The 18,838-nt window shown below is 38.9% G+C and overlaps 1 protein-coding gene across 4 annotated transcripts in view; it reads left to right on the plus strand.

Annotated features, from left to right (window-relative positions):
* The first annotated feature begins 681 nt into the window (after nucleotides 1-681).
* Nucleotides 682-18,838, plus strand: part of DLGAP1 (DLG associated protein 1) — a 208,058-nt gene continuing 189,901 nt past the window's right edge. For 2 of the 4 annotated variants that reach the window (XM_026647331.1, XM_026647330.1), the window contains exons 1-2: nucleotides 682-1,698; nucleotides 17,347-17,561. In XM_026647331.1, the coding sequence (XP_026503116.1) occupies nucleotides 745-1,698; nucleotides 17,347-17,561 (1,169 nt within the window). In that variant the 5' untranslated portion in view covers nucleotides 682-744. Of the gene's footprint in view, nucleotides 1,699-9,629; nucleotides 9,681-17,346; nucleotides 17,562-18,838 lie in introns of those variants that run through there. The other 2 variants (XM_024212136.1, XM_024212135.1) reach the window with 1 other exon arrangement.

An 18,838-nucleotide genomic window follows, 5' to 3' on the forward strand; every position in this document is an offset into this window, starting at 1 on the left:
ACACTGGTTCTCTCCCCTGAAGAAATAGTCTCATGCTGCAATATAAAGCATGTGAGTTATTCTTAGTGTAGAATAAGAAAGAAAAGATGCTTACAATCTAAGTAGACAAAAGACATAAACTGAATGGAAAGTACACTTGGAGCCTGATCCAATATCCAGTGAAGTCAGTGGAGAGACTCCCATTGACTTCACTATGCTTTGCATTGGGCCATAAGTAACCCAGAAAATGTTCTGAAAGAGCATGATTTTGTTTAATGAATTCAGGCCTGATCCTGCAAATATGCATGTGAGTAATTTGGGACCCACTGAATATACATATAAGGATTTGCACACATGCATAAGTGTTTGTAGGATTGGGGCCTTAGAGAGTACATAGCAGCATTTTTACTGCTGTTAATTAGTTAGCAATGGCGGGTTTTACAGAAGAAAATCTTCCCTTATCTAGTTTTCACTTGTTAGAACAAGTTTGCTTTTTGTAATTTGTTGAGCTATCCTTTCTGTGATGATATAAGGCCATGCATAAGGGGTGACCAATTGTCTAACAAAGGGGTGTGAGAAAGGATTTTATGTTTAAGATTTCTAATATTAAAGGCAATTATATGAAAAATATGCATGTCAATTACTGCAGTGGTTTAAATATCTCACATCTTCTGTTGTTTTCCATTCTTCTAGGCCTTTCTCTGAGATCTGTCTGTAACGTAACTATACATATTAGATGACTTTGGGATACTCTTTACATCAACAATGAAAGGATTATCCAGCAACCGCAGTCATCATCATGGGATTACCTGTGACCCTCCATGTGACAGTCTGCCACATCACCCAGACAGGCAGCCATATTTGTTAAATCCAGTGGACCCTCACCCTGCAGATCACCCTTATTATACTCAGAGAAACTCTTTTCAGGCAGAATGCATGGTACCTTATAATGATCAAATTGCCAGCAGCACATTTCCTCGGCGACATTACAGTTCCCACCATGAACTTAAAGACGAGTGTGCTCTTGTTCCCCATGGAACAGCTAACAAAACTAATCGCATTCCTGCCAATCTTTTGGACCAGTTTGAAAGGCAGTTGCCTCTTAATCGTGATGGCTACCATACCTTACAATACAAACGGACTGCCGTGGAACATCGCAGTGACAGTCCAGGGAGGATCCGCCACTTAGTTCACTCTGTTCAAAAGCTCTTCACAAAGTCTCATTCTCTTGAGGGACCATCAAAGGGAAGTGTCAATGGTGGCAAAGCAAGCCCAGAGGAGACACAGACTATGAGGTATGGGAAGCGTAGCAAGAGTAAAGAAAGGAGGTCAGAAGGCAAGTCCAGATCCAATGCACCAGGATGGTGGAGTTCAGATGACAACTTGGACAATGATGTTTGCATTTATCATGGTCCCAGTGGAGTTATGACTATGGGAAGGTGCCCCGATCGTTCCACTTCTCAGTACTTTATGGAAGCCTATAATACTGTAAGTCAACATACTGTGAAGTCATCCAAAAGCAATAATGATGTCAAATGCTCTACTTGTGCAAACCTGCCCGTGAATTTGGATGCCCAGTTAATGAAGAAAAGCTCTTGGTCCTCTACATTGACAGTGAGCAGAGCCCGTGAGGTTTACCAGAAAGCTTCAGTTAATATGGATCAGACACTAGTGAAGTCAGAGACATGTCAACAGGAGCGGTCTTGTCAATACCTTCAGGTATAGTATTTAGCACTGATTGCTGTTTACTGAATTGTTCTTTTTGCAGATGTTTTTTCACTCTGATATTTCAGAGGTCATCGTCTATCATGTTTTGAGAGGTCATTGGACGTAGAAAAGGGAAAGGGGTAATCCAGATAAAATTTAAAATAAATTTGCATTTTATTGCTAAAAGTCAAGTTTCAAATGAACTTTTCCAGTGGGCAACAGGCTGATTTATTTATTTATTTATTTATTTATTTATTTATTTTTGCGCGTGTGGGAAGAATGAGAGCTTTGGGGGGGGTTGGATTCAAAAGGCAGTCACAGCAGGGACATAGGGAATTGGAGGTTGCTTTGCTTGTATTTAGCATTACAATGTCACTCAACAGGATGTTACCAGCAGAGGTGCTGGAACAATTTTTCTAGTGGGGATGCTGAGAGCCATTGTACCAAACTGAAAACCCTGTATATAATGGGAACCACTTCAAGCCTGGGGGTGCTGCAGCACCCCCAGCAACCTTAGTTCCAGCACTAATGGTTACCAGTATACAAATTCTTTGGTTTCTGTAATTTCAGGATTTGCCTTCATTAGTTCTTATTTTATTATGAAAATTGGAGACCCTTTGGAAACTTTGAGATGTCTTAATCCTTTATACACCAGTAAAAAAAGACTGCTAGCTGTTTTTCCACAAAAGATTAAATAGTTATTGTAAAGTGTCCAGATTTGTATCTCTGGCTATTTCTCTTTCTTATGGCATTGATTCAAAAACATAAAATTGAAAGGCTGTAATGATTGCTTGTTCTGATTATACACTTTAAGAGTACATCACCTACTCCCTCACAAGCTGTTTGCAGTTAATAAAGCGTCACTATTTTTCACCAGTATTGTATCTTTAAATGTCAAGAATCAGATGTCTGCTCTTGGAGCTATCATACTGCCGGTGAATGTGTGTGGCAGAAACATGGATCAGAAAATATTAAAACTGTTTCATTCTTAGTTGAGCTGTGGATAGCTTTTATGCGTTTTAAACGAAGCAGCTATGGCACATCTAAGTGTATGTGTAAAATGGAATAACGTCACACAGAGAAGAGAGAAGACCATGAGGAAAAAAGAGGTTTGAGAAGAGAACTTTGTTTTGCTTTAAAATAGTGGGACTCTTGCATGTTTATATGTATACAGCAGCCCATTTTTCTAACGTGGTTACCTTTATGGGATATTCCGTTTCCACATTTTGTTGCTCAGGTCATTACTCAGATAAAGGGAAGGATTCAGATGTCCTATTAAGGCACCCACATTTTAAAATTGAGCTCTATAGGTTAAATGGCATATAAAATCATTTAGAATACTAAGCTTTGAAAGGATGTGTATATTTTCCATTAATTTATAGCAACATGGGGGAAGGGGAAATGGAGAAAGTATGTATTCTCAGGGTGTGTGTATAGATGCGCGTATGGAGTGGGGAGGGACTTTAGGGCTGAGTTACAATTTTAAAGGTTTGGTACAGTAGTTTTCTTCAATCTGAGTTTTGGGAGCTAGAAGAAATTTTAATTTTGGAGTTGAATGTCTTGGTTATTTTGGATTTGAAGTTTTTTGTTGTTTGTTTACTCATCCAGTTTCCAGGCAGGTATTGATAAAATAGCTGACAATTCAGTGTGTAACCAGATGGATAGAAAAGAGTAAAAAACTATGCCAACATCAGCTTCAAATAAGCACTTCCAGAGGGACTGTTAGATAATATTTAATTGACAGGAATAGGTTTATAAATGGAATTAGAGGAGAGTATCTGTATCTTCATGGAAATATGTCCAACAATGCATGGAATTAGAATGACTGAATGTTCTCTTATACATATGACATGCTATTTATGTCCAGATTATTTATTATTATTATTATTATATACTTGCTTTGAAAAAAAACTGTGAAATGTCAGTGTTTGGAATTTGCTAAAAAGCAGAGGAAAATCTTAAACAAGCTCTAATTTACATTGCTAGCATTATAAGACATCAGTCAGGTAATAATTGCTAGTGTATGAGGCAGTCTGAGACAACTGAAACTGTTATTTATTGACAATTTTTAAAAATAGCAAATGTATGTGTTAGTAAAAAATTGTGCATATTTAACTGCTTCCCATTCCCTTCCCCTTCACATATCACTTGTCATCTGAGACTATAAGCCCTTTATGGCATGTACAATATTTCCTTTGTATTTGTACTGCTCCTAGAACACTGGGGCCCCAATCCTAATTGGGGCCTGTAAACTCTACTGCAATATAAATATTATAAATAAAAATAATCAGTATCCTTCTGTCAATAAGATGTAGATATGTTTCAACTGTTTTTTTGTTTCCTGTTGAAACATAGGTAGGCTGGTTTCCTGTGTTAGGACAATTTGAAATGTACTAATTGAGATAAAACTAGTTCATTACAAAGCCATGATAGTGTTGGACAACTCTGATAATGACTTTGACTAATGTGGTATTTCTTTGCCGCTTTTTTTAACTCGTTAACCAGATTACTAGATGCTCTTTTCAACTCACTTATAATTTAAGTTGCTATTGATGATGCAGCAAGTGGACTACATGATCCTTGGATGAGGCTAGTGTTTTATTTATGCAAACTGTCCTTGGGCTATAAATGTCTGAACACAATGGATACGTGACTTTTTTGTTCTACTGAATATTCAATGTGATTTTTTTTTCTGTGAAGCTGCAGGCTTGAGTCTGGCATGGGTCACAAGTGAAATAGTTCTCTCAACCCTTCCCCTCACCCCATGCCTGCCTGTTTTTATGGCCTCTATTACTGTAGTATCAGAACACCTCATTATTTAGAAGTAGAAATAATGAGCAATAACAATCTCACTCTGTAGAAGAAATAACTTAAGTTTGATCATTTCAGTCTAGTCCCCAATTCGCATTTGTCCATATTAGAGATGGCTTAATCTCTGAAGGTTTGGAGTGTGGATTCAGAGCAGACTCCAAACCTCAGGTTGCTATCCAAACCTATGGATGTTCCTCAAGGACCCATTCTTTCCTCTTAATACAATCTTTCCTCTCTCCAATAGGCTCCAATAGTTGTAGGAAAGCTAAGTGGAAGTGGCTAGTAGGACCCCCTCCCAATTCCATTTTCTATACAAGTAGCTGTGAGTTCCCCTGTGCTGTTTTAGGGGGATGGCTGATAGACCACCTCTCCTCTCACCTGCTTTTCTGAGAGGGTGGTGTCTTGCCTACTGCCTCCGCCGCTTCCTATGGGGATGGTGTTTCTGGTAGACCTGCTCTGATAAAGTCCCAAGTGAAATATTATAGGGGCTGGGAAACTTGCCATCCCACCATTTCTACAGTAGTGAAAGGCAGATCCTCACTCTTAGGTCCTGCTACATCTGCTCCTTTAAATCTCGCAGTATTCTTAGGCTGATACTTCTGTGCTTCTGCAGCATAACTGGGGATGGAGACCGTGCACAGGCGCTTTCATTAATGTGGACTTTGGGAGAGAATAGATGATTCTTTTATGTGGGCATAGGGTAAATTAGAACTACCCCATCTCTTCTCTGGGAAGTAGGTGTGTGTTGGTGGGAGGGAAGGGAATGGGGTACAGTCTGGTATTGAACTTTTCCTTACCTCAAGAAAATATTCTGATTTGGTTCAGCTCTAGGAATGGTCCAAGCAGCGGAGGGCGGGAAATGGGAAGGAGCATTCTTATTTTATCCATGATAGTTCCCCATGCCTTGACAGTGAGATTTGTTAGGTAGTGGAAGTTTTCCAAGGCTTATGGTAGACAGTCCATTGGAATGTTCTAAGCTAGACATCAAGTATCAGGGGGTAGCCGTGTTAGTCTGTATCTACAAAAACAACAAGGAGTCTGGTGGCACCTTAAAGACTAACAGATTTATTTGGGCATGAGCTTTCGTGAGTAAAAACCTCACTTCTTCGGATGAAGAAGTGAGGTTTTTACTCACGAAAGCTCATGCCCAAATAAATCTGTTAGTCTTTAAGGTGCCACCAGACTCCTTGTTGTTTAAGCTAGACATATCACTAGAATTTGCAATGTAGGAAGCAATACTTCCCTGGCCTAAAAACGGTCTAAATGCATAGATATTTTACCATTCTTAATTTTATGGATCTATGGTAATTCATGCACCAGCACTACCACACTACACAGTTAGTCTCTAATGATGTATTTACTGCTGGATATTCCCCATAATTGTTTTCATAGCCTTCGCCTATCTGTAAAGAGAGAAAAAAGTGCACAGATTATTTTTCATATTTTCCCCCATTTTTTTTATTTGGGTCAGTCGTGTTTTTTCATGACACACTGTAATCATTTGTATCAAGATACACAGGATAGGGAAAGCAAGCTATTTATTTCCTGGCTTTAATTAGAGTTCACTAAGCTCTTTGGAGCAAAGACTATATTTTTCTTATGTGTTTGTACCGTGCCTTGCACAGTGAGGGCCTTGGCTGGGGGCCCCTAGGCACTACCACAGTATAAATAATAATTTTATATTCTTGGCATAGGGCAGCAGAAAAAGTAGAACTTTGCTGCTGGCAGCTACCGTTCAAGGAAGACTCAGCAATAGAAAAGTGGCAGGGTGGGGTGGGAAAGTGAGGTATCCAGTAGGTGGGGAATCCTATGCAGCTATCAACATACCATGCTTTGTCCAGCAGCCCATGAACAAGCGACTTGGAAAAAAATCTGTAAAACTTGTAAGCCAAAAGGCTTGAGTATGAGATGCATATTTTCTAGTTTATTGTAGTTTGGATGTGGTAAAGAAGGGCCTGATTTGTCCCAGAGCCTATGTATTATTTTCTCTTATGGCTTAGACCCTGTTGGAGGCCATCAACAATGTCCATAAACTACTCGGTGTAAAGAAACTCTTCTGCTTCAGTAAATCCTGCTTTCTTTTCTTAGGACCAGGCACCTCCTTTGTAAGATGATTCAGTAGGTATCCCATAGCTTCTCTGGTCCCATTTCTTTGTAAGGCTAAATTGAGTTTATTGCTTAACTTCCTGGTGCTAATCTGTATTGTGAGATATCATATTATTTGATCATTTAGTCTATTAAATCACCTGGTAAATTGTTTATTCTTCTGGGATAGTAATTTGTTTAAAATCTGTTTTGCTGGGTTTATCTGTGCACATTCATCTGAATTTGCAATCATTCTCTACTTGTTTTTCTTGTGAACTTTGTTTGCATTTCTGTCACGGTGAAGTGATTACTAAATTAATCTACTCAATGTGTCCTTGTCTTGCATACATATCTAGGGAAGATGCTATTTCTTCTCTGCTGCAGCTTACGTATCTAGAACTTGATTCTCCACTCCTTTCTTCCATTGAATGGTAAATCTATCCTTCACAGCTGCAATTTTCTTATCAGTTCTGCAAAACGGCTAAAGTTGAAGCCTCCTATTATCATTTTATCCTGATTTCAATTTCATACTTCTTAATAAAGCTGGTGAAATAATTGAAAAGAAAAATATACTTGCAAATAAAACACCAAATATAATAATGGGATTATATTATTCTCAGGTATTTGAACGATCTCCAGGTATTCATGAAAAAGTTTGTGAATCCCAAAAGTTTCATGAACTGTAGCATAACTGCAAAAAAGAACAGGAGTACTTGTGGCATCTTAGAGACTAACAAATTTATTTGAGCATAAGCTTTTGTGGGCTACAGCCCATTTCATCAGTAGCATAACTGGTTATTTATCTCACATTTTATACCAGAAAAACACAATTCACCCAAAAGTGATTTTTCAACCATGAAAATTGATCATCCAACTTGTTGGTGAATGCTTATGAGTAGATCTGTAGAAATTGGGATGGGTTTGTAAATGATTCACAAATGGGAGCTAAATTTGCAACAAATATATTCATAATGAATAATTCAACCAGATCTTCTACTTAGGCATACATAGTCTTCAGCCTAATTCTGTATCTATCCAAGACACCTTTGCTGTGCTGTGAAAAATCTTTCCTATGAAAATAACCCATAAATATATATATGGAGATATACCTATCTCATAGAACTGGAAGGGACCCCAAAGGGTCATCGAGTCCAGCCCCCTGCCTTCACTAGCAGGACCAAGTACTGATTTTTGCCCCAGATCCCTAAGTGGCCCCCTCAAAGATCAAACTCACAACCTTGGGTTTAGCAGGCCAATGCTCAAACTACTGAGCTATCCCTCCCCTCCTTAGCAGAACATTGCTAAGTAATCCTGTCTTTCTCTTGCAACCTCTTTTTAAATTTACCCTACAATAACTTTCCATCACCTTTGTTATTGCAGTTGGTAAGGATGGCATCACTGTATATTTCACTTTAACCACCATTTTCTCATACAATTAGTTAAAGACTGGTCTTTGGCATAGCAGTCCCATTAGTTGCTCAGTACCCCACTGATGCAGGCCCTGTAAGTACCTAGCTAGATCTTCTATGACAATGTCCGCTCTTTAATGATTATGCCTGCAATTTTATCTGCCATTGTACTTGAGATTGTTGTTTCCCATCCACTAGTTCCTTCACAGTTCCATTACTTCTCAATGTTGGTGACTGCACACATATACACAATACATTGTTCTAATTTGACTTTTAGTTCCACTGTCCATCTTGCTTGAACATCCTTTCATTCCAACAGCATGTTTACCACTCTGTATAAAATTCTATCACTTGGATTTATGCCTCCTCTCAGCTGTGTGATGCCATATAGTGTTAATTATATAGTATAAAGGGGCCATTAAATACAGCTGTTTGAGTTATCCCATCATAAAGTACCTTAGAAGCTGTGAGATGTGTTTGTGGAAACTGTATCTAAGACATTAAAGTTGATGCCTGGTAACAACTCCAGTTGATACTGAGAGAAAACAGACTAGATGTGATCCCATCTCAGAACCCAGGATCTGATACCTTCCTGTCACCATGAACACTGGGGATGTTCTAATCTGAATTTTGTGGATTGGGTCTTTCTATAGTGGGCCCAAACCAAACGCTATTCTGGACAACCCCATCTTCAGGGACAGTTTTGATCCAGATCTAAATCTGGTCTGAACTCTACAATGTGGGCCCATTTCTAATGGAGACATGTACAGTAGTTTGGAGATAAATGTTGAAAGTGATGCTTCTCTTTTTAAGGGTGGGGAGTAAGGAATATTTCTGCTATTTTAAATTAAGCTTCTTATTCCAAGATTGAAGTAGAGATCAAAAAGCACCATAACTGCATACCCAATGCGGGCAGACTGGTCTAAGCTAAGAACAGTATGACTCAGTCTTGTTGGTCTTGGCTGTTAGGAATCTAATACCAGTTTTTCCCCATGTAAAGATACATACAGGTATTTCAGTCAAATGAACTGATTTTAAAATAGAACCTCATTGCTAAAATCCCACAAGTTGAAACAAATGTTGGCAAGAATATTGCAGATATTTGATTTTCTCTAAATGGAAATAACCTACATATCTGCTTTTCTGAAAACTGCTGAAGGTTATTTTTAAATACAGTAAAACATATAGTGTTAATTATATCTTAAGTCCTCCTTTTTTGCATATTTCAGTGACTCCTAAAACATGCACATTGAAAGGATGCTGTGATATTCATTTTTGTTGTTCTAAGAATTCAGTGTTCATGATTGCCAAGAATAGACCTAGAAAGTGGAAGAGGGCAATTGAATTTTCTCTAACATACAAAATAGCCATAATAACTGCTAGGAGAACCAAATTGCATGGGTTTGAAAATCTGCACTGAGGAGTCATTAAGTATTGTTCTTAGTTGTGTGATTTCATTTCATTAAGTATTTGCATACTAATAGAAAGCTAAAGTTACGAGTCTACTGTTGAGTGATGGCCAGCCACTCCCCTCCAGCCTTTGTGTTTACTTCCAGTCACCCACATTGCATTGGCAAAGCACAGGGAGAAGCTTAATGCTCTCAGCTGCAGTAACCCAAATCAAAATTGAGATGAATAATGAACTTAATTTGCCAAAAAGACAGTCTGTTTGATATTTCATCTAATAAGGTAAGTTAATAAACATTCTAGGCAACAGAAAGGAAAATATTCTTTTTTTATTGTTTAAAGCCTGAATAAAATCCATATTTTTATCCTCACATGCTGGAGTTTATTTCAAATTTCATCCAATGTGTGAATTAGAGATGAATAATCTAGCACTTGAATGCCACTATATACCTGTCTTTTGTTTATTTGGGGACCCAGAAATATACATAAGAAAAATCCAGCTTTTTACACAAAAAGAATACAAAAAGAAATTTACCAGTCACCGCAAGCTTGCTAATGATAAATTTAGTCTCTTTCAGAGCAAAGTAAATTTAGATAAAGATCAGAGCATGTAAATGGCACAGCAAATGCAACTGAAACCAGTGAAGGGATTGGCTATTGACTGTATGTGTTTTGCATGGTCTGTTTATGGTACAGTAAATCTAATAGCTGATGTTTGAGCAGAAAGAAAGAAACCATAGTCAATATTATTTTTCATACTTGTAAGGAACATTATATTTCTACGTGATTACTTATAATGGAAGTGGTGTGTTTCATTAGCTGACCCAGTTCTGAGGCCTCTGTTAGGTGCTATTTTTCTTCCTTACATTTGTTTTCTATTTCATCAGACTTTTTTGTTTAATTAAAGCACATTCTTCGTTATTAGTTCTGTAAAGAATGAAAAATCACTATGAAAGATCTCACTTTAAATTTATTAAAGCCCACTTGCAAAATAAAATACCTCTAGTCTCCATATTATTTTGTTTAACAGCTTGATAATAAAAATGAGATTTTAATTAAAGAGGGGACATTCTTTGGCTTTGGCTTTTATTTTCCACTGTTCTCTCTATATTTCTCTCTCTGTCCCTCCTTCTCCCCCTCTCTTCTGGAAATAAAAATATTCTGTGTGATGCAGGATGGTTTAATTTAGTTAGGCTGTAGTATAATATTCCTAATGCTGGAAAAAATTATACTGTTGAGGCAATTGGATATTACAATATGCTTAAACGTTAAAGAAAAGTGAAGGTACTTTCTCAGGTATAGAGATCTTATTCCCCTGCATCTTCAAAGGCAGCAGTCACTATCTACACATACGTACATGCAGCATAGTATTTGACCTTACAAGATACATGCTGGCCACCAAAAGTTGAAAGAGCTGAGCAAACCTCCCAACCAGAAAAAATGATCTGAAAACTCACCTAGCCACCTTTCCTCAACATTTCCCCAGTACCTTTGGATGCACAGCACTGTAATATGTGACACCGTAGCTGAGAATGTAATAATAAGGCCCTTGGAAATATTATTGTTTGTTTTATTTTTGGTTATATATAGTCAATTTTATTTTTAGTTCTCTAAGGACTGAGTACTCAATATATTTTTTTCCCCACAATCTGAAACATTTTTCTGTGACAGCAGATGATATCAGTCTACTAAGCCACAGAAGCTTTTTGCTTTAAGAGGCTAAGTAGAGGCAATAAGTAAAAAAACAAAACCCAGCATTGATTTGAAATACTTTTAGTAAATTACTGTTTATATTAAAAAGATGTGTAGAAGTGGCAATACAAGAAATACATCTAATGTTGTTGAGTTTTAAAAATAAGGATCTGATACGTAGTAGGAGTTTTGTCTAGTAGGTAGGACAGAGGATTGGGATTCAGCTGGACTCCTGAGTTATATTTCCGCTCTGCCACAAACACATTTTTTAAGATTGTGCTTATATCGCTTCTACCGAAATTATCAGACTTGGATGCCTAAACTTAACGTGTAAATCTATACTAGATCAGCTATAATGGGGACTCTCTAAATGAGCTCTGAAAATTAGGTCACTTATTTTAGAGCTTAAGTACTGTGTTGATTTAGATACCTAACTTTATATGAAGTATGAAAATGTTGGCCTAAATGCTCTATGCCTCAATTTACCCATCAGCAAAGGGGGAATAATAATAATGCCTAGCATGTAAGGGGGTTGTGTGGTTTAATTTATTAATGTTTGTGAAGCACTTTGAGATCGTTTCCTATAAGGTGTTATAGAGACATAGCTAATAATAAATTAAATGTCAACTACTTTATCAGCATTTTTCCCCTTGCAAATGCTCTGATTCATCACTGTGATACAGTTTTACCCTGACAGGTTTAAGAGTGTTAGCCGTGTTAGTCTGTATCAGCAAAAACAACGAGGAGTCCTTGTGGCACCTTAGAGACTAACAAATTTATTTGGGCATAAGGTTTCGTGAGCTAAAACCCACTTCATCAGATGCATGGAGTGGAAAATACAGTAGGCAGGTATAAATACACAGCACATGAAAAGATGGGAGTTGCCATACCAAGTGGGGGGTCAGTGCTAACGAGCCAATTCAGTTGAGGTGGAAGTGGCCTATTCTCAACAGTTGACAAGAAGGGGTGAATACCAAGGGAGGGAAAATGACTTTTGTAGTGCTGATGAGGCCAATGCAGTCAAGGTGGCCCATTTCAAACAGTTGACAAGAAGGTGTGAGTATTAGCAGAGTGAAATTACTTTTTGTAGTGACCCATCCACTCCCAGGCTTTATTCAGGCCTAATTTGATAGTGTCCAGTTTGCAAATTAATTCCAGTTCTGCAGTTTCACGTTGGAGTCTGTTTTTGAAGTTTCGTTGTTGAAGAATTGCCACTCTTAAGTCTGTTCTTGAGTGTCCAGGGAGATTGAAGTGTTCTCCTACTGGTTTTTGAATGTTATAATTCTTGACGTCTGAGTTGTGTCCATTTATCCTTTTGCGTAGAATCTGTCTGGTTTGGCCAATGTACATGGCAGGGGCATTGCTGGCACATGATGGCATATATCATATTGGTAGATGTGCAGGTGAACAAGCCCCTGATGGTGTGGCTGATGTGGTTAGGTCCTATGATGATGTCCCTTGAATAGATATGCGGACAGAGTTGGCAATGGGGTTTGTTGCAGGGATTGGTTCCTGGGTTACTGTTTTTGTTGTGTGGTATGTAGATGCTGGTGAGTATTTGCTTCAGGTTGGGGGGCTGTCTGTAAGTGAGGACTGGCCTGTCTCCCAAGGTCTGTGAGAATGCGGGATCGTCCTTCAGGATAGGTTGTAGATCCTTGATGATGCGCTGGAGAGGTTTTAGTTGGGGGCTGTAGGTGACGGCTAGTGGCGTTCTGTTACTTTCTTTGTCGGGCCTGTCCTGTAGTAGGTGACGTCTGTGTACCCTTCTGGCTCTGTCATTCTGTTTCTTCACTTCACCAGGTGAGTATTGTAGTTTTAAGAACGCTTGATAGAGATCCTGTAGGTGTTTGTCTCAGGGATTGGAGCAAATGCGGTTGTATCTTTGTGTCACTACAAAAAGTAATTTCCCTCTGCTGATACTTACACCTTCTTGTCAATTGTTTGAAATGGGCCACTCCATGCATCTGATGAAGTGGGTTTTAGCCCACGAAAGCTTATCCCCAAATAAATTCGTTAGTCTCTAAGGTGCAACAAGGACTCCTCGTTAGTTTTACCGGGGTGTAACATGATTAAAATCGATAGAATTACTCCATCATAAAATTGGAGTAAGTAGTGAATCAGGTCCTGCATAATATAATAATATAATATTTTCTGAGAAAATTGATACCTGCAAAGCAAAAATGAAAATCGGCTTAAACAGATTTCTGCAAGCAAGCTAAGCAAACTATATAAGCATTCGGGGGGAGGGGGGGAGTTGTAACTAGTACCACCCCTTTTTAATGAATGATTATTTTTGTGAAATTGTCTTTGTACTTCCTTGTTCACTGAAGCTTGAACAGTATGTATCATATCCTGACTTCCCAAATGCCATGAATTGAAATTAGACTTCTCTTTGTGGTACTGCATTCTGGGTTATCACATAACTCTGTGTTTAGCTCAGTTTTTCCCTTACCATATTTTCAGGGGTGCTGTAACAATTTGTATAGTGGGGATGATGAGAGCCATTGAACCAAACTGCAAACCCTGTATCTGAGGGAAACCACTTCAAGCCAGGAGGTGCAGCAGCACCCTCAGCACCCCTAGTTCCAGCACCTATGTATATTGTCATTTTCTTTGTCAAATATGGACTTCCCCTACCAGCCTCAGTGTAGTAATGGTACTTGAAATTTTTTACCTCCTTATTTTTGCACCAGCAAGTTCCCCCATTCTGGAATTGTTCAGACAGCAGTAACCAGTTGTCTTTTTGGTGCCCTTGAACTTCTGAATTCTCAGTCTGTACCTTCACATCTCATAGCTCTGCAACAGCAAAGTGGATGTTAACAAGATTGTTTGTTGTTTTTCACTAAATAAGCCTGTGTCACTGAGCTAGGAGAGCCTAGACTTCTGAATGATGATCTGATGCATTGTGTTCACGTGCACACACATACAGCTAACTTTTCAAAGCTGGACAGGACCCCCATTTGTGCATGGAATTACACATTTGCATGTGTAAGTATGAGCTTATGTGGCAAACCCATTGCAACCAGCTTCGGAAACTTGTTCAATAGTATCTAAACCACTGGGATAATCTTTGTGACAAAAGGCACTGTATGCACTAAGACACTGAATTTCTTAAGTTGTTGTGTTAGAGTTATGGTTCCCACAACAACTATGTCTCATCTATATTACAGCTAAATACTAAAACATTACATCCAACTATACATACAGTATTGCAAAAACTACAGGCGCACAACTTGGCTGAGATATGGGTGATGTGTATTAACTTTGAATTCCCGGACTTTTGACCAATTAAAAGTCTCAGCCTTAATGTTGCATTAATATAGGTTTTTAATTTAATGCAGTATAATTTGTTTTTAATTAATTTAGTATAACAAGGTGAGCATTGGCCTGCTAAACCCAGGGTTGTGAGTTCAATCCTTGAGGGGGCCATTTAGGGATCTGGGGCAAAATCAGTGCTTAGTCTTGCTAGTGAAGGCAGGGGGCTGGACTTGATGACCTTTCAGGGTCCCTTCCAGTTCTATGAGATAGGTATATCTCCATATATTATTCAGAGGGGGGACAGATAGCTCAGTGGTTTGAGCATTGGCCTGCTAAACCGAGGGTTGTGAGTTCAATCCTTGAGAGGGCCACCTAGGGATCTGGGGCAAAAATCAGTACTTGGTCCTGCTAGTGAAGGCAGCAGGCTGGACTCAATGACCTTTCAAGGTCCCTTCCAGTTCTAGGAGATAGGATAGCTCCATTAATTATTATTATTAAAATCAAACATAATGAATGGAAATTAAACAGAAGAGATTTATGAGGTAAATGTTCCCTCAGAGCATCCAGATGTACTGTACATAATACGACTTTAAACAATCTTTATCCTAAGGGTGACTAGAAATCTATTTTCCTGAGCTTTTCTTATATGTTGTAAAGTTCTTGTGAGGTGTCCCAACTTTTCATTCACGATGTCAACAAGCCCTGATTTTACTAATCTTGTGTCAACTTCTTTTGAACAATTTGGAAACTCAACTCTTTACTCCCAACACAGGAGGTAGGGGGAAGAGGTGATTTTGCATGCTCTTAGGTGTATTTGAGAAATGCTGAGGGTATGGACTGCATGCATTTTATTTTATTTACCCTAGCAACAGTGCAAGAAGCTAAGGTGAAAAGGAGATTTGTGTGTGTTTCATAAGTGTACTGGTGAAAAAGTGTAAAATACTCCCTATTTCTATAGGCTGTAGATCCAAAGTCAAAGCCAATATCAAAAGATATGTACATATACAAATATACACACACAAGAAGTGGGCATGAACTGGAACTCCAAATTTGGAGTTAGGTGTATCATCTTCAGGGCATCAGCTCTAAATCAGTCCCTGGGGTGTTAATATGAAACCAAAGCTGGATTTGGGCCTAATTTATGGTTCTTGTTTGGTTTCTTAACTCCTGATCTCCAGATGGCCCACCTTCCCTTTATCTGGTACTTCCTGCTGAAAGTACCTTCCTCTTAAGTCCCCCACCAGTTACTCAGAAGGAGAGGGGTGGAAGAGAGATTTATTTAAATGCGTGGGTTTTTTTTTTTCATAGGGCAGTGTAAATGTACCTGGGATTGTATAATAGGTGAACTAGGCGCAACCCAAAATATGTCTCTTCTCTGAAGAGCTTAAATTCCTGAGACATTAATAGGTACAATAGAGTGCAACACAATACAAAACAAACTCAGTGTGCTGTGTGGACATTTGAACTGTAAAGCTTCACAGAACTAGAGTTTTCAGGACAGTAACTGGGAATTATTTCAAGGATACAGATGGGTGTAAAAGAAGGCATGAAGAAAGAAGTGTGCAAAGGAGTAAGGAGCAGTCAGGAGAGATGCTTGAGTGGTAAAAAGAAATTATGGCAGAGAGAGAGGCAGGAGTAGATTTATGGGGTGAAATCCTGACTCCATTGAAATCAGTAGCAAAGCTCCCATTGACTTCAGTAGGGCCAGGATTTGCACCATGGGGTACTTTGGAAGAGAAACAGAAGCTTAATACAGAAGAGGAGAAGGAGCCAGTATATAAGAAGCAATGCACACTCAGTAAGCTGCATTGAAAGTTGTGTGTTGTGGGATCACATTTAACAATTTATGTAGCACCAATTTCCACATGAAAAGGGACTACAGATTGTAATCCCCTATTGGGGGACACTACTATTCAAATGTTGTAGGTCAAATTTTGACCCCTAAAATTTGACAGTGTCCATTTAGTATAACATACAATGGTCACTGTGTGAGCCATATAAATTAACTTTATATGTTGATCGCAGTAAAGGGAAGGAGAAAAGAATAGGTGGAAAAACTAAAGATTACAGGTACTTTATTTCTTTAAAATGTTGCCTACTTGCTTTTATGATTTTGGAGCATCTACTCAAATTACGCCAATCTGGAAAAATTGGGGTGCTGCAATCAAAGAACTGACTGCAGGACCACTCCTTCAGTCACCCTATTCCACTTCACATCTGCTCTCATTTCTACTGTTGTTCAGGCAGGCATATGTTTTCTCAACTTCACATCCCAAGATGATGGCCTGTAACCCCAGCCCAATAGGAATGGGAAGCAAGGCACGGACAAAGCAGCTATCCTCATGGAATTTCCAAAATTGTCTGAAAACACATTCTCATTGTGATGATTTTCTATAAACAAGGAGCAAATGTAATGTCTGGATAAATTTTATTTTAGATTAAAGGAAATAACAAGGAGAAAGAACAAATATAAAGTCACCATAAGAGAGGAGGTGGATAGGTGTGATTTTGAACACACAGCCATTTTGAACTTCTGAAACTCAGAAGGAGCATCCCTGCAGGCAGACTATTGGGTTCACTTTACTATAAAAGGTGCAGTACATAGAAAACAGGCTTAGAGTCACACAACTATCTATGCTGCTTCATTACATTTAACATGCATCTAAACTAGAAATGGAAAGTAAGGCCTTCTGGCGTGGAATATATCCTGAACCAAAACCCTAGGGTTGGGTTCAGATCAGAACATACACCCACCCCGTTAGAAGAGATTCTGATTCAAGAATCTAGATTTGTCCCCTCTGTACCATGCAAAGGGCTGACCCTTTTCTTCCCTGCAAATATGTTAACTGTACTGGAGCCACTGGGCTTTACTTAGAAACCCAAGATCAGAGTCATATATCCTTTCAGTGAAAGCTCAGCTGCAATTTACTGTTTTCTAATCTTACTGTTGCTATAGAAGAAGGTATATTGAATATGTGAATTGTGTTTATTACTCTAGGTTCCCCAAGATGAATGGAGCGGGTACACTCCACGAGGCAAAGATGACGAGATTCCATGCCGGCGGATGCGCAGTGGCAGTTATATTAAAGCCATGGGGGACGATGATAGCGGGGACTCAGACACCAGCCCGAAGCCATCGCCAAAGATTGCAGCACGAAGGGAGAGCTATCTCAAGGCCACCCAGCCCTCGCTTACGGAACTCACCACTCTCAAGTAAGACATTGTCAGAATGAACCACTGAACCTCAGAGAAACACATTTCTGTTCCTCTCTCCTTTCTCCACTTTCTGGACCCCAAGTAAGGAAAGCACTTAAGCATGTGTTAAAGTCCCAATTAAGTCCTCATAAATGATTTCCTGAATGGGGTGAACTTTAACACATGCTTAAGTGCTTTCCTGAACTGGGGTGCTAATGTTGAGGATTCAAACCAACAAAGCACCTAAAATCATTGATTTCCATGAGACTGCTCACATGCTCAAAATTACATACATTCTTTAAACACCTTGTTGAATTAGAACCTTATGTGCCATATTCCACAAGCCTTACTGTGTATGTACTTCTGCAAGTGTGAGTAAAATTTAACATGAGCGAGGCATGTGAAATTAGACCTAAATCAGGCTAGGTCTACACTACCCGCCTGAATCGGAGGGTAGAAATCGACCTCTCGGGGATCGATTTATCGCGTCCCGTCAGGACGCGACAGTCGATCCCCGAATCGACGCTCTTACTCCACCAGCGAAGGTGGGAGTAAGAGCTGTCAACGGGAAGCCGCGGAGGTCGATTTTGCCGCCGTCCTCACAGCGGGGTAAGTCGGCTGCGATACGTCGAATTCAGCTACGCTATTCGCGTAGCTGAATTTGCGTATCTTAAATCGACCCCCCCCCTGTAGTGAAGACATAGCCTCAGTCTTTGTAAATCCTCAAAGAGGGTTTTGACAGTAAGCCCTGAAGAGTGAGCATTGTAAAATAGAGAAGTCCATACCCATTCAAAAGTACATTATTATTTAATTGAGAACTATGACCAAAAAATTAAGTCTGAGAATTGCTTTAAAGAGACTTTGATAAAAAAAATTACAAAGTGACGCAGAGAATCTAAAATCATCATTGTTTAATATTTGTAGCTCTTTTCACAAAAGCTAAAGTCCCTAAGGAGTTTCAGATAATGGAGAAGCAAAGTGTCAATATACTGGAGGAGGTGATAGCCTGTGGATAGAGCTCTGCTAGATGAAACAACTTTGGAGATATGTTAACTTGCTTGGAATGGGTTTTTTGAGTTAAAAGTAGCATTCAAAATAGATTGTGTTTTTAAGACCAAAGAAAACATTCAGTGTATAATTTAGAAAACCCAAACAGTATAACATATATTTAATCTACATTTGTGCTGGGTCAGAACACAAAACAACAATGAAAGAACAAGAGCCCATTGCTTCTGCCACTGAAATCAGTGGCAAAACTTCAACTGATTTACATCAAAGCAGGATTTGACCCAAAC

This window comes from Terrapene carolina, unplaced genomic scaffold, assembly GCF_002925995.2.
Source record: "Terrapene carolina triunguis isolate 2854851 unplaced genomic scaffold, T_m_triunguis-2.0 Scaffold58, whole genome shotgun sequence".
NCBI classification, from domain to species: domain Eukaryota; kingdom Metazoa; phylum Chordata; order Testudines; family Emydidae; genus Terrapene; species Terrapene triunguis.